The sequence below is a fragment of the Lissotriton vulgaris genome, chromosome 4_1, assembly GCF_964263255.1.
Source record: "Lissotriton vulgaris chromosome 4_1, aLisVul1.2, whole genome shotgun sequence".
NCBI lineage: Eukaryota > Metazoa > Chordata > Amphibia > Caudata > Salamandridae > Lissotriton > Lissotriton vulgaris.
Window position 1 is genome coordinate 132,648,438 of NC_141691.1, and position 16,378 is coordinate 132,664,815.

Below are 16,378 nucleotides of genomic sequence, written 5' to 3' on the forward strand. Positions count from 1 at the left end.
ACCTCATTTAGATATTTCACTGTGATCTAAATCTTCAATTTGTAAAAATGTATAATTCCATCACTACCCACAATGGAGACAATAGGCTTGTTCCTCACTTCTTGAAGTTAAGCTTGCTAAGTTCTTCCACTGCCCTCTTTTATTCATTTCTACATTGATAACGTTTCATGACTATCTCATGCTGAAGATCAGTGACTGCTAAGCCTAAGCGTTCCTTCTTCCTCCGTTCTAACTTGATGCATATTTCTGACTTGTCATTCTTGAATGGCTCCCATGTATTGAAGATGGCAATTTCTTCAGGGCTGTTCAGTTTGAAAAATGTTTTGATCTAGTCCAGCGGATTAGGTACATTCCAATGATACAGCTCTGTGTGTTGGGGCTCCTGATTGGCTAATCATGGGCATAGGCAGGCCGGCTGAGTTTAATGTTGCAGGTCAACAGGCTGATGAGTGCAGTTAAGTGGCAGTGGAAAGGATGCTGCAGGATTGGCATCATTTAATGGGTCACAAGCACAAAGAAGGAAGAGAATTTGCACCAGGCATCCACTTCTTGGAAGAACACCACAAAAGTGGTTGGCTAAATTGTATGATTGCAGAGGATGAGTTTGCCTAGCATGTTAGATTAATGGAAGTTTGGGCAGGTTGTATCATCGCTATATGTGCACCATATATAGTTCTGGGTGCAAACCCTGATGCTTGGCATCCTTGTGTATACCATAGTAAATCATACTTCAAAAACATCTATTTATGTTTTTGTTCCTGTAGGTAAGAGTATCACTTTAGCAACAGCATCCAACGTTTCTACCCATTCCAGCTCTGCTGTGGATGGGCCTTCGGATGTAGCTGTGGGGCCTAGTGTCAAAGAAAGAAAGCGTGCAAAGGTGATTCAATAGATGGGAGTGTCTTCATATTTCCCAGTATTGCTTCGATCCTATAAAAACTTTAAGGTGCCTGTGCAATCCTTCTCCTCTGCAGCCTGGGTGTCTACTCTTCCAAACATATGAAGTTGTAGCGGTTGTATGTGGTCATCTCGGAATAAAATTAGTGTTTACCTCCAGGTTGTGTAGCATGAGCAGGTATCCTACGTAGTGTCTCAGTTTGGCTTCTGAATATGCAATTTTTAGTGTCATGAATACCTGAGCATCCTTGTGGTATGCGTGCTGCTGTTCCCTGTTTGCTAGGTTATGGTAGAGTTTCATAAAGCAGTGGAGATGCATTGAAGCATATTTTGTCTTTGCATGCCAACTAGAGTTGAGACTGACACATCCTTGTCACTTGAAGTAGATGAAGTGGTGCCCTTAGATCACCTTTGTGTTTTTTGTGCCATTGTTGGCCTCTGTTGTGTTGCCGATACACATACTATGCATACTCCTGCCATCTAGTTTTGGGCCCAGACTCTGCAAGTAATTTTTCCTCGAGGAAGTTTTATGATCAGCGTTGTGCGTTGTCTCTCCTCCCCCTCGAGGCATTGCGCATGTCGAGCGCATTGTTCCTTGGAACGTTTTTTTCTGCCATTGGGCTCAGACGGACTGCATCAAAGGTCTGCCGAATTCAATGCCACATGGCCTATGGGAAAAACAACGCGGATTGAAAGATCGACTTCACACCTGGAAAGACGTCCTGGCATCTAAACAACAGTCGACAGTCTCCAGGTGATGGAGACAAAGAAATAACTATTCTGATTGTGCCCTCGGTGTGGAGCCAAGTACACCCATTCCGACGCACACAAATTATGTAATTTGTGCCTGTCTCCGGAGCACAAGGAAGAACAGTGCACTGCCTGTGCATTGTTTAAGAATAGGAAAGCTCTTTGGACATGACAAGATCGATGTCTTGCACATATTATGGACCACACATCTGAGACAGAATTCAGCCGTGACAGCGGCACGGACAGCGAGGCCATTCATCCGATAGGACGCAGAGTGGTCATAGCCAGCCCACACTACACTGAGTCCAATATGTCATCAGGTGACGAACATGTACCGGTACAGCCCACGCTTCCAACTACCGTTTTGCGACCAAAGACCAAGATACTGTTCAAGGCAGGGGAAACCCAATAAACCCTTGTAGGCTTGGGCACTGTATAGTTGAAGTCAGAATCTGCTACAAGGGATTTGTTTGAGGAAGGTTAGAAATCTAATGAGTTGTACTTATGTATCACACTCAAGGGTATCCACAGGATGACCGTCTTAATTCAACATAGTAAATGTATCAATGGAAGGAGGGAATACATAGAGCACAAAAATGTGTTTGAAAATTTTTTACTTCACCATCTGCATAGAAAAACATCGTCCTGATGATGGTCTATTAGACGTCTGCCCTTTAGACCGAAACGTCGACCTTCCATCATCTCCTTCACAGTTGCTTTGTCACTAATTCACAACCATTTTTTTAATTAATTTAGGTTGTGTAATTTATCATTTGGAGTTGATGTGTTTAGTTGTGAACTGCAGAGCAAATATAATCTATCTCTGTTCATGACCTTCTGCACTAATTAATTTGTCTGTATTGATCTCCCGTCTTTTGTTGAAGTAAAAATTTTTCAAACACATTTTTGTGCTCTATGTATTCCCTCCTTCCATTGATACATTTACTATGTTGAATTAAGACGGTCATCCTGTGGATACCCTTGAGTGTGATACATAAGTACAACTCATTAGATTTCTAACCTTCCTCAAACAAATCCCTTGTAGCAGATTCTGACTTCAACAAAGACCAAGATGACGCTACATATCATGAGCACTGTTACCCCCAATACTAAGAAATTACTGACACTCGCTACTGCTACTACCCCGTCATGGTGCGCCATTACCTGCAGGTTCAGGCCGACACCGTGACCAGGCCTCGGAGCCAAGAAGGCTCAAGAATATTCTCGATCCCGATAGGCAGCCAGACCACAACAAGAAGTCGGTTTTGGCACGCCTCCGGCCCCTAAACGTAAATTGGCACTGATCGAGCCTTCGACATCCAAGCATCACTCGGAACTGAGAAAAACATTTGCACCAAAGAGTTCCAAGAAACAGACAACGGAACCGAAAAAACGCTTGGAATCCAGAGCGACGCAACCAAAACACACTTCGGAACTGAGGGCTGCAAAACATCTTGGACGCTCTTCTAAACAGAAGAAAATCCATGGCCCCGATGTTTCAAAACCACAAATTGTTTCTAAAGACAAGATACGCCAGACTCTTAATCAGGCCTCATGTGTATATCTTTTACATTGCTAAGATACTGCTACTGTTTATTGGCACCACAAAGTATTTTCAGTATCACTGTAAAGTATTCTTATCGTTTTTGCAAACACATTCTTACTGTGCCTGAAAGTATTGCTATTTTAAACTGGTACTTACCTGCAACTGAGTTTCTCTTGGTACTAAAATAAAAGTAGCAAAGTAATATTTTTATACAAAACAATTGGTCTTGGATTCAGTCTTTGAGTGTGTGTAATCATTTCTTGCCCGATTGTGTACAGCAAATGCTTAACACAGCCCTTTGATAACCCTAACTGCTCAACCACACTACCACAAAAGAGAGTAAGGTGCTATCTACTTAAACCTCTGTAAAGCCTCTGGTGATCCACTGAACTCTCTGCACCCTATAGCTTATTTGAGTATAGTATATTCAGAGCCAGCTTCCTACAGGGAGCTCATGTGAAAGACATTGTGGGTCAGGGACACTGGACAGCACAACAGCAGGTTCTACACATCAAAATGTGAGTACTACTGGCCATTGCAATAGCTCTCAAAGCATTCCTCACAGACATAGCAGGGGAAACGTTCCTTCTACACACAAACAATATGACTGCAATGTATTACATTTAGAAAAAGGGGATCCCTTCCATACAATGATCCCAATTGGCACAAACGATATGGAATGGGTGTGCAGTCACAACGACGTCCTAGAACAATACATACCAGGGAAGGACAACACAATTGCAGACCTCCTCAGCAGGACACACCAGCAGGTTCACAAGTGGGAAATGCACAGCACGTTTTTACAAACATACTTCCAATGGTGGGGAACCACCACAGTAGAACTGTTTGCAACAAAAGAAAATGCAAAACACCAAAGCCTCACATCCAGACATCCACACCCACAATTCCAAGGGCAATGCTCTATGGATAAACTGGTCAGGGATATTTCCATACGCTTTTCTTCTGTGGTCAGGAAACTCAAGACAGACGTCAATTACTTTAATTCTGATTGCACCCACCTGGACTCGTCAACCATGGTACACAACACTATCGGAGCTCTCCCTACACCCTCTTGAGAAGCTTCCCAATTATCCAAATCTTCTCACACACAGCAAGGGCATGGTGACACATCCCAATCCTCAGCAGCTTAATCTTGCAATCTGGCTCCTGAGGTCTTAAAATTTAGATACCTCAGTCTACCTGACAAATGTTTGAATATTCTCAAAGAGGCAAGAAGACCTACCACAAGGTCTTGCTATGCGGCAAAATGGAAGCGTTTTGTGCATTATTGTACAACACAGCACGTTAACCCATCTTCCCAACAGAACAACAACTAATACATTACCTGTTACATTTACAAAAGTCACAGCATACACCTCATTACGCGTACATTTAGCTTCTATTGAAGCCTATTTACAAAACAGGAAACACTAGTCACTTCTCCGCATTCCTGTGACCAAAGCCTTCATGGAAGGTTTAAAGAGAGTCATTCCACCACGGACACCTAATACCAGCGTGGAATCTATCCATTGTCTTAACACGGCTTATGGGGCCACCATTTGAGCCACTACATAAATGCCACCTACAATTCTTAACATGGAAAGTAGCTTTCCTCGTAGCTATAATGTCCTTATGAAGGGTCCGCGAAATACATGCACTCACAGTCGAAGAACCTTACTTCCAAGTGCTCTCAGCCAAAGTGCATTTACGCACTAACCCTACATTTTTACCCAAGGTCATTTTTCTTTCTATTTATATCAAATCTTGGAGTCACCAGTTTTCTTTCCAAAAGAACAAACTATTGTAGAATGTGCTTTATATACACTAGACATTAAAAGGGCACTTATGTAATGCGTGGCACGTACTAAACCCTTCAGAAAAACTACACAGCTCTTTGTTTTTCTTTCAAATCCAACCAAAGGAACTACTATATCCAAAACAGGTATAGCAAGATAGTTTATTAAATGCATCCAAATATATTAAAGCTAAAAGCTAAAATAACAACTGTGCCAAGAGGTCATTCAACTAGAAAAAAAGGATCAACCATGGCCTATTTAGGAAATGTCCCTCTAAATTACATTTACAAAGCGGCAACATGGATAAACTCACACACTTTCACAAAGCATTATTGTGTGGATTCTCAATCAAGACAACAAGCTCTATTAGGATAAAAAGTCCTTCAAATATTATTTCATAGAACGACACCATCTTCTACCTAAAGCCACCGGGTGATGGGGTACTGCTTTACAGTCTCTCTATTGCATGTGTATTGGCAGCCAACACATGCTACGAATGGATCATTTTACTTACTTTGTAAGCATCTATTTGTAGCATGTAGTGCTGCAGATTCACATGCACCCTCCCGCATCACCGGCAGGTATTAGATGGTGACAAAATACCTATAGACACAGTATGTCTAACCACTAACTCTTACTAAGCAGACTATATCCTCACTCCATTCATGGTAAGGGGAAAACAAACTTTCTAAGGAGCAAACCATTCAATATGTGCAATGTCTTTTGGGGAGGAGAGAGGACGCCCAGCGCCGATCATGAAGCTTTCTTGAGAAAAAATAACTTGCAAAGTCCGGTCCCAACACTAGATGGCAGGAGTATGTATAGAATGTGCACATGCAGCACTACAGGCTACGAATAGATGCTTACAGGGTAAGTAACTTGATACTTCTTTGACATTTTAACGTCCTCGTTTGAAGTGCTGTGCTATGCTACATATTACCTTATGTATTTGAAGCCTTAGAGTCAATCTTGTGATTAGAATGACTCTTTTAACAATATTAATAGTGATTGCTTGTGTTGACATCTTGTTATTGCTCTTGTAAAAGCAAGTTTTCCAGAGGGAAGGGTTTGTCGTACTGCTTTTTTACAAATAAAAGAATAAATGAAGGCTATTGCACGAGTATTGTTAATTTTACCTTTTTTGTTTATCATTATTTCATTAAGGTTATTGGTGACCCTGCAAATATTTCACAGCCAACACAGCAACCAGCACCTCAACCACGACCACAGCTACCTCCACATCATCAACAGCCACCTCCACATCACCAACAGCCACCTCCACAGGCACCGCCTCCGCATCTGCCTTTTGTGACGCCTACTGGTCCACTATCTCAAAGGCCACAAATTGTCCGATTACCCCCGCTTCATTATATGCATCCTCCCCCTCCAGTGACTAACATTCATCCTCCGATGCATCCGGCAGGTGAGTTTGACCTTTTTCAAGTACCGAACAGTAATAGAGAGTTGTATCGAAGGTTGTGGGGTTTTATACTGAGTGTCAAAACAGATTCTACTTTTTCTGACTAACCTCAGTAATTGGGAGACTCCCATTTCCCACTGGAGAATGAGTATCACTAAGAGGGTTAGAATTCCAATCGGAGTTTGTAGTATCCAAGATCCTACTGCTAGTGGCGAATCATTTGTCCAAGCAAGGTCGTGAAGTACGTGAAAAGAGTGAACTGGCCCTGGGGACGGTCAGTAGATGAAGACAAAGTAAATAAGGGACATCCATAGAACCAGTTGACAGGCATTCGGCCGTGGAGTCCAGAGGGCATCCTAAATGCAACCAGGCATCAGTGTTGAACCAGTCAACACAAAATATTACTAAGAAAATAAAATTACTGAAGGTCAATGTTGACCAGTAGGCTCTTGGGGGTCACAAGATTGGTAATCTGAAAAATGAGCTACAGTGTGTCAAAACTGGGTAGTCTTATAAAAGGATTTAAGGCCCCGAAATGGAGAACCGGTGTGATCAAGCTACCTGAGTCTGTCGGTCTGAGTCCCTCAGGGGTAATATATTAAATTGTTGTCCCAGCGGATAAACAAACAAAATGGGCACGGTCCTGGTCTCAGCAGTGTTCAGATCTGACCAGCCAGGAAATTAACAAGCATTTGCAATGCAAAAGGTCTCGCATTTAAACAAGCTTAATGTATCAGTATTGTAAATGAAATGCCTTTCATTTATGTTTTAAAAACAAAAATAAAAGGCATGGTCATTTGCAAGGTCAATAGCTCAAACTCCCGTAAATGCGAGACCTATTGCATTGCAAATGCTTGTTAAAAGAGCCACTGCAATTATGCAATTTAGTGGCCACTGCGTTTTCACTTCAAGAATGCTTTTACCGCATTTTGCACATAATCCATTATCTTCTTCATAAATTCCATATTTTAACAAAACAAAAAAATACGTTTTTAGATATAACTAATCGAAAGTTACTACAAAAGTGGTGGCCTGTTGCTGCACAGTGGAAGGAGATTCACAACGGTTGACTTGTCACCTTTCTGTTACTTATTCAGGTGTCGAACTGAGACAAATGTGGTAATATCACAGAACATGCTGCATAATTTGCCTTTTCTTACCACATAATTTAAACCCTCCAGCATAATTTGGTCTGCCGCTTCTGCATAATTCCAGTGGTCTTGAGTAAACGTTATGATGTGGATTTTACTAAAAGTGGCTTCGTCTATGTAGGTGATGCAAGACTCTCGCATGGACCAGGCTGCAAATAAAGAATGACCTATGTGCGCGAGGGATGGAACACTGGCAGGCAGAGCTGTGAAACAGGCAGCGCGCGTTCACCCACCATCCGCGACAGACACTAACCGTTGGGCCTCAACAGTACACTATTCATAATGTTCTTCAAAGGACCCAAGTTGATTCCATTAGCAGTAGCAAATTCTGCAAGCTGAGCCAGAAGCCATTCCCACTGCAGAGCAGATTACAAAGGGCGTCCTAAGAGGAGCACTAAAAGCCTCCATTTTAAATCTCTGTCTGTTACAACATGTTATTTACCTCTTTCGGCTCGGTCAGAAACTGGAAGATTACTTCTGTCAGCGTGGAGAACTGCTGCAGATAAAACAAGCTGAAAGAGACGCTGCAAGCTGAAAGACACGCGGTGCGTGTGCCCATGTGCTGTTTGGGCCCAAGCTGATGCACACGCCGTGAAAGTGCCCATCTGCTGTCCAGGCACGCACATGATTTGTCTCCCTTCGCAAACCAAAACGACGACAATAGAGACTCGCCAAGCGAAGCAGCGCATGCTCTGCGTTCGCTAAGCGAGACCTAAAACGTCCTAAATTCCAGATTGGAAGACAAAGGCTGCGGAGGCATAGACCTCTGTGTAGAAGACATCCGCGCCATATTGGAAGCTGTCCGTGGGTGCAATGTCAAAAGAGGCACTATGTATCAAACCTAACGAAGAATGGGGGTTGTGGCGGAAGCCATGTTGGGTATAAATAAATTAAAAGCCCGATAAGTCAGATAGTTATAGAGACTTAATAGCGTGACTGTTGGCCACGGCATTAGAACATAAACATTTAACACAGTGATCAAATAACGCGCAAATAAGTATTTCCAAAAGCAAGGAAATAACCAATTAACCAACAGAAAAGGAAGAGAATAGAGAGTCACATAACATTGTCTAAAGTGCTTCCAAGGTCAAAATATTCATATTAATATTTACTTTATGTGAATGATTCTAGATTGGAACTATGCGCCAGGGAGTTTTTGGAACCTCTATTTATTTTTATTAAGCCTGGACGAAGTGCAAAAAAACCTCCTCCACGTGGAGCTCCGCAAGCTGCTGAGTTTCTTTAGATAAATGCCGTTCACAGTGATTTTCAGTCCTAGGTGCTTGTCGGGACTGTGCAATCATCGTGAACGGCACCGTGCGCAGCGGGCGCTGCTTCCTTTATGCTGCTCGAGTAGATTTTTACTTGAGTGGCAGCTATCTCAACGCTAGCGGTCGCGAGCATATGCGTACACTCGCAATAAGAAATCTGACCGCCCGCGTTGAGAAATCTAGCCGGGAGGTTGATTTTCCTCACTCACCAACTTCATGTTGATGATTGCAAACGAGGAAAAATCTCGCTGGCAGGAGGATTTTCCTGGCTCGAGCTCGCCAACTTGACCATGATCAACGAGAGTGTGGGAAAAAACTCCGCTCTGTGTGTTTTCTGAACTCCACATAATGCGGAGTGCTGAAACCTCTGAAAACTCAGTGAGCGGAGCAGAGTTCACCGGCCTGACTTAATTTATATTTGTTCCTCCTACCTCACCGGGAGCAGAATAGGTTTCTATAGCTTCTTGTAGTAGGCCTGACCACCCACTCCAGGCCTTAGGTATTCAGTCCTTTCATAGCCCCACTGTTGTAAAGTTGTGTTCTCAAGACACCTTGCAGTAGTAGGATAAATATGTATAATGCACCTAATTTGCAGAAACAGTTCCTCTTTGTTGAACCCAAGTTATACTTTTCCTTTGCTTGCAAGCTGTAGTCTCTTAGATTAACCTTTTTTTTTAAATGACCTTCCGACTAACAAAAAATGCCTGATGCTAGATGTCATTGAAACTCCGTTAACACTTATCTCAAGCTGCTCAAACAATCTCTTTTTAGCCTCTACTATTGCTGACGTTCACTCTTTTGCTAAAAACAGAAATGGGATATTTTTCCCTAATTACTGATGGTTCTAATTTTGTCTTCCTTATGGGGTCATAGTGTCCTGAGACTCTAAGACTGATATTGCACTCACCATAGTGTCAGGATATAATAATTCCCTCCTACAATAGAAACTAAAGGAAAGGAGGGATGTTGCCTTAGTATTCAAATCCCATTTAATGGTTTCATTTGACGGTCTTGAAAATACTACTGCAGACTTAAGTTCTTGTATCCCAATGTACCAGATCTCATAGTCTCACCCTCTACTTTGTTCTTATCAATTGGTCTCTTCCACTCTGAGGGCCTTTTTAGATAGCCTTGTGAGCTGGTAGGGGCTATAAACATTAAAGGAAATATGGTTATTGTTCTTTGTTCCTTTAACAATTGGGTGATTGTGCCCCAAGGCGGTCTAGCTAGTAACCGTTTGGGAGCAACGTGTGGCCTTTCGCTTCCTACTAAGGATTTATCAACAGAGGCTCAGTTTGGCGAATGCTTCCTTTTGTAGTGATTCCATTGTGCACACCACTAAATCTTCGAGAGCTCTGTCTCAATTAGTATAATTTTCTTAACTAGCATAAACGTGTCTCACTCTCTCAATCTCAGTGTTATAATCTATCTATGCTTTTTCATGAACAAATCAGGAACAAATGTGATAGTATTTCCTAGTACTTCAATTCCTCATCCAATTGTGGTTAGATTCATGTGCCTTACTCTGTCCCATCTATTACCATCACGAGTACCATTCCTCAGATTTCAGATAAAGCGGCATCCACATACCTCTCCTCATTGAAATTAGGCTTTCATGTCCTGTCTGTTTAGCCAGTCAAGGTTCTTAAGTAGTCCATGACTCCCGTTGCTATTCCTGCTCTTTCTTCAAATTTCAATGCTTGTTTTTCACCTCAAACTGTCCCTCAGGTGTGGAAAGAGGGTGTTCTCCAACCCTTATTGAACAAGCTTAATCTAGATCATGTGCTTGAAGCCAATTACTGGCCTATAACCCTTCTTATGGCAGCAGCTAACTGGAAAAAGGTTTCTACAACTCTGGCTTTCAAGATACTTTGAAGATCATCCTCTCTTAGGCTTCTGCTGTAATGTAGACAGAGACTGCACCTGACACTGTTTTGAATTACCTTAGACTGGATTTCGATGAGGGAATTCTGTACCCGCTTCATTCTGCCTGACGTTGTCAGCTACATTCGATACAGGCTAGTTCTCGTGGACTGAGGAGGTGGGATGACATGGGATTATTCGATCATGGTTTGCCTAGCTCCTTTTAGGAAGAAATCAGTCCCTAATTCTTCCCCCTTAGCGATCCAAATCTCTCATTTTACTTAACATTTACAATCGCCCTTTTGCTAAGATCATACAGATATTATTGAGTCGTCTCCTGTACTGACTGCTTGTTTTGAGACTCAACAAACCTTTCTCTGAATTCATAGAAGTAATAGAATGAATGCATCTAGATTTTCCTACAATGGACGCATGGCAATTTTCCGATACTTGGTGATTCAAGAACTAAAGTACTGTTGTTAGGCCATGATTCTCCTTGGTCTTCTGCACTGTAGATTTTAATTCTAAGATACGCACCTACACCTGTTAAAAGAGATTAAAAGTTGAGGCTTGATATGTACCTTAATCTGTTTTTGCAATTAAGTGCACCGATTTCTTCCTCTTTCTTCAAATGAAACTTTTGAAGAAACTTTGTTCGAGGCATATGGGCTGCAGACCACACACTGTAGCATTAGAACACCATCTGGTGGTGGGCCCGGCTGATTACACTTTGTTGTTGTCTTGGAAGAGTCTTTGTCTGTTGGGTGACTCCTCCCTTAGATCGTAGTGCGCATGGGCATCGACTCCATCCTCAGATTGTTTTTATCCGCCATCGGGCTCGGATGTGTTCATCGTTCGGTCCCGTTACCGATCTCTTTTTGAACCCATAAATTAATCTACAACATTGACATAGTCTTCGACACTGATTCCGGTTACACGCGTCGAAGAAAGGATACACTTCTCGATTCCAGCGTTCTTCGGGGCCGTCGGGCCCAACTGTGCCATTGGGCCTTTGGCTCATGGAAAGAACACCCTTCAAGAAGTGCCCTCAGTGTGGACACAAATTTCCCCACACTGACCTTCATGAGGTTTGCAACCTGTGCTGGTCTCCAGGGCACGAGAGTCGAGACTGTGAGGCCTGCGCTTCATTCCAGTCCAAGAAAACCATCAGAGACAGTCGAGCTCGAAGAGCCATGGAGCAGTCACCGTCGTCGACACCAGACCTCATCATCAACGAGGCGCCGATCGAGGTAGACGCCGAAGAACAACAAGAAGACGTCGCTTCCGAAGCAGAGGAGTCAGCTTCCGGAGACGAGAATCGATCAGAAGACGACTATCTTCTTCCAGCTGGTCAACAGGTCATGAGTGAGAGCGTCGACCCTGTTCACCCCACCATATGGGGACAGGTTTCGGTTCCGCCTCCACCTCCAGGTCCAGGTGCACACCGACCAAAACCTTCTGACTCCCCGTCTTCAGGCTCGGCAGCGAAGAGTACTAAAAAGCCTCCAGTTGACTCGGGCTCGAGTCAGTCTGTCGGTCCCGAAAAGCAGAAGGTACTAAAGCCAAAATCAACGCCGGCACCGAAATATCCATCAGTACCGAAAACAGGTGAGCCGAAACCAAGTTCGGCGCCAAAAGAGGTTCCCAAAGTTACCGAACCGTTAACGACCCCGGTTCCGAAAAAAGCGAACCCGAAAACGGTTCCGATATCGAAACATGTTTCGGCTCTAAGGACAGATGAATCTAGACACACAGGAACAAAAGCTTCAGATCAAAAAGCACAGCTCCAAAGAAAAGACAAGAAAAGCCTTCGGAACCGAAACCAAGAACCTTTCCAAAGACAATAGACACTGTAAAGTCTAAAACTTTCTGCCCCAAAACAGATAAATCGGCGCCGAAAAAGGATTTGCCAATAGAAGAGCTTTTCCAGCCTGATGTAAGGCAAAAAACTCTTAAAATGTATCCAAAGACTGGACATGTATACACAGTGCCTGAAAAGAGGAAAACGGACTATCCTAAACCACTGCCAGTTCCTCTTAAAAAGAATGGTCAAACCTCCCCTATAAAAATTGCATCACCAGAAGTAGAACTGCCAGTAGATATCTCTCCTATACATTCTCCAGTCAGTACGCATATCTTTATACCACAAGATGAGGATTATGGGGATACCTACTCACAAGAGGTAGAGAGTGAACATCAAATGGATGATATTAATGATCCAGATAATATGGCTGGGCCATCAGGTGACCCATGGGAAGAATATAATGCACCAGATGCACCAGATCTACCACTAGACGAAGCATACCCATCTAGGCCATCTCCCCCTGATGACTCCATTGGGTTCACACAGCTCATTCATAGAGCAGCCACTTTCTATGGAGTAGACTTGCATACAGATCCAATAGACGAAGTCTTTCTAATGGACTCACTGTTATCCTCACATAAAACCACTACCACATTGCCAATACTTAAAGGAGTGGTAAGACACGCACCAGAAATATTTAAAGACCCAGTCAGAGCCAGGGTAATTAACCCCAGCTTGGAAAAAAATTACAATGCGGCTCCAACTGACTCAGCATATATTAAAGGTCAGTTGCCACTAGACTCAATGGTAGTGTCAAATGCGAGAAAGAGAGCTAACTCGCAGACAACAGGGGATGCACCAACCCCCGATAAAGAGTCTAAGCTTTTGGATGCTTCAGGGAAATGCACCATCTCACAAGCAGCCAATATATGGAGGATTGCTAACACCCAAGCCCTGTTAGCGGGATATGACAGAGCTCATTATGATGAGTTAGAGTCACTCATGCAACACTTGCCAGAACAATATAAGACTAGGGCTTCTGACCTAATACAGGAAGGCAAGGTTATAACAAATACCTCCATAAGATGTGCACTAGACACTGCAGACACAGCACCTAGAGCAGTAAATACAGGGGTACTGTTGCGCAGACATGCATGGCTACGCATCTCTGGGTTCAGACCAGATGTACAAGGCAGTATATTAAACCAACCATTTGACCAACAGCATCTTTTCGGCCCAGCAGTGGACAGTGCACTAGAAAAGATGACAAAAGATATGGATACGGCAAAATCAATGGGAGCTTTACAAACGCAAACCCATAGACCTTCTAAAGGTTTCCAAACTGATAACACCTCCTCTTCTTACAAAGCGCCCAACCAAACCTCACCCAGCAAGGGATATTATAGAGGAGGGTATAGAGGAAAGCACAATAAGGGCAGAGGTAAAGGCAACAACAATTGTAACGCCTCTACCCCCAATAAGTGACTTCCCTTCTATCCCCCCCAGACCATTCTACTCCTGTCGGGGGGGGATATTACAACAGTTCCTACCTGTCTGGAACTTCATCACCACAGACAGGTGGGTAAGACAAATAATTCGGTCAGGTTATTGCCTGGAGCTCACTTCCACTCCTCCAACAATACCACCCAGACAGCGTCCCATGTCACAGGAACACCTCATACTATTAAGACAAGAGGTGGAATCTCTACTGCAAAAGAATGCAATAGAACGAGTCCCAAAACAGCATCAAAACACAGGGGTTTACTCTCTTTATTTTCTCATACCCAAAAAGTACTGGTCCCTCAGACCTATTCTAGATTTAAGACCCCTGAACCTGTACATACAATCAGACCACTTTCATATGGTTATACTACAACAGGTTCAGGTTCTACCGTTGCTAAAGAAAGACAACTTCCTTGCCACATTAGACCTCAAGGACGCCTACTTCCACATTCTCATTCATCAATCTCACGGAAAGTACTTCCGGTTCGTTCTCGGAGGTCATTACTACCAATTCAAAGTACTCCCTTTCGGAGTAACTACAGCACCTCGAGTGTTCACAAAGTGTCTAGCAGTGGTAGCTGCACACTTAATAAAGGACAACATTCATGTCTTCCCATATCTGGACGACTGGTTAATAAGATCAAAATCATACAACCAATGTGTACAACACACGCATCAGACGATCTGTCTGCTGCACAAACTATGATTTACAGTAAATCAAAAAAAGTCATCTCTTCAACAGTCCCTCTCTCAGCAGTATCTAGGTGCCACAATAGATACTTCCAAGGCAATAGCATACCCCAACTCAATAAGAATACAAAATATGCACAATCTCATCAAAAGATTCCATCCACAACACTCACTGCAGGCTCGAGTGTTCATGCAACTAATAGGAATGATGGCATCTTGCATTTTCATAGTACCATATGCAAGACTACAAATGCGCCCCATACAAGAATGTTTAGCAAGTCAATGGAATCAGGCTCAGCAACAAATAGCACATCTGGTGGTGGTAAACGACCAGACATATCGCTCTCTGCAATGGTGGAATACCAAAAACCTTTCCAAGGGCCGGCCTTTTATAGAGCCTGTTCCACAAATAATACGAACTACAGACGTATCTCTCACAGGATGGGGAGCGCATTTACAAAGACACACAGTACAAGGTACATGGACACTGCAACAAAGACTACTCCACATAAATCATCTGGAGTTACTAGCGATTTTTCTAGCTCTAAAATAGTTTCAACATTACCTGTCAAACAAAGCTGTACTAGTCCGGACGGACAATATGACAGCAATGTACTACATTCAAAAGCAAGGTGGGACACACTCCCTACAGCTCTCCCGGCTGGCGCAGAGCATATGGAGGTGGGCTATTCCTCAAAACCTTTTTCTGCTAGCAGAACATCTACCAGGAGTACACAGTCAAGTAGCGGATCTGTTAAGTCGTCAGAGACAACAGATACACAAATGGGAACTTCATCCTCAAGTTCTTCAGCCATTTTTTCAAATGTGGGGTCAACCAGAGATAGATCTGTTTGCTACACATCACAACTCCAAATGCCCAAGCTTCGCCGCCAGATACCCACACCCATTATCCAAAGGCAATGCGGTATGGATGAACTGGTCAACCAAATTTGCGTACGCTTTTCCACCTCTCCCACTAATTCCATTAGTGGTGCGCAAGCTACAGCAACATTCTCTCACATTGATTCTCATAGCACCAACGTGGGCAAGACACCCATGGTACACCACACTGCTAGACCTCTCAGTAGTACCACATCACAAATTAAAACTCTCCCCACATCTACTGACACAGAACCATGGAGAGATTATGCATCCAGACCCAATGCAGCTCAATCTAGCGATCTGGCTCCTGAGGTCTTAGAATTCGGATATCTAAATTTACCCACTGATTGCACGAATGTCATTAAAGAAGCAAGACGTTTTACCACTAGAACAAAGTGGAAAAGGTTTGTTGTGTATTGCACAAATAACAACGTCAACCCTTTAGATGTTTCCATACAAAACATCATATACTATCTGTTACATCTGCAAAGGTCTAACTTAGCGTATTCTTCAATCAGGTTACATCTCGCTGCTATAGCAGCATACCTCCAAAACAGACAACATTTGTCATTGTTTAGAGTCCTGCAATCAAAGCGTTTATGGAAATACTCCAAAGAATAATTCCTCCCAGAATCCCACCCTCTCCAATATGGAATTTAAATATTGTTCTCACTAGACTTATGGGTCCACCTTTTGAACCATTACATAAGTGTGAATTATAGTTTCTTACATGGAAAGTTGCTTTTCTAGTAGCAATTACCTCACTGAGGAGAGTAAGTGAGATCCAGTCATTAACAATTTAATA

At 43.0% G+C, this 16,378-nt stretch overlaps 1 protein-coding gene across 3 annotated transcripts in view; it reads left to right on the forward strand.

Moving 5' to 3' along the window:
* LOC147718469 (uncharacterized) overlaps positions 1 to 16,378 on the forward strand; it is a 264,056-nt gene that overhangs the window by 166,169 nt on the left and 81,509 nt on the right. For all 3 annotated transcript variants that reach the window (XM_086918391.1, XM_086918389.1, XM_086918390.1), the window contains exon 10: positions 6,154 to 6,412. In XM_086918391.1, the coding sequence (XP_086774517.1) occupies positions 6,154 to 6,412 (259 nt within the window). The remainder of the gene's footprint in view (positions 1 to 6,153; positions 6,413 to 16,378) is intronic.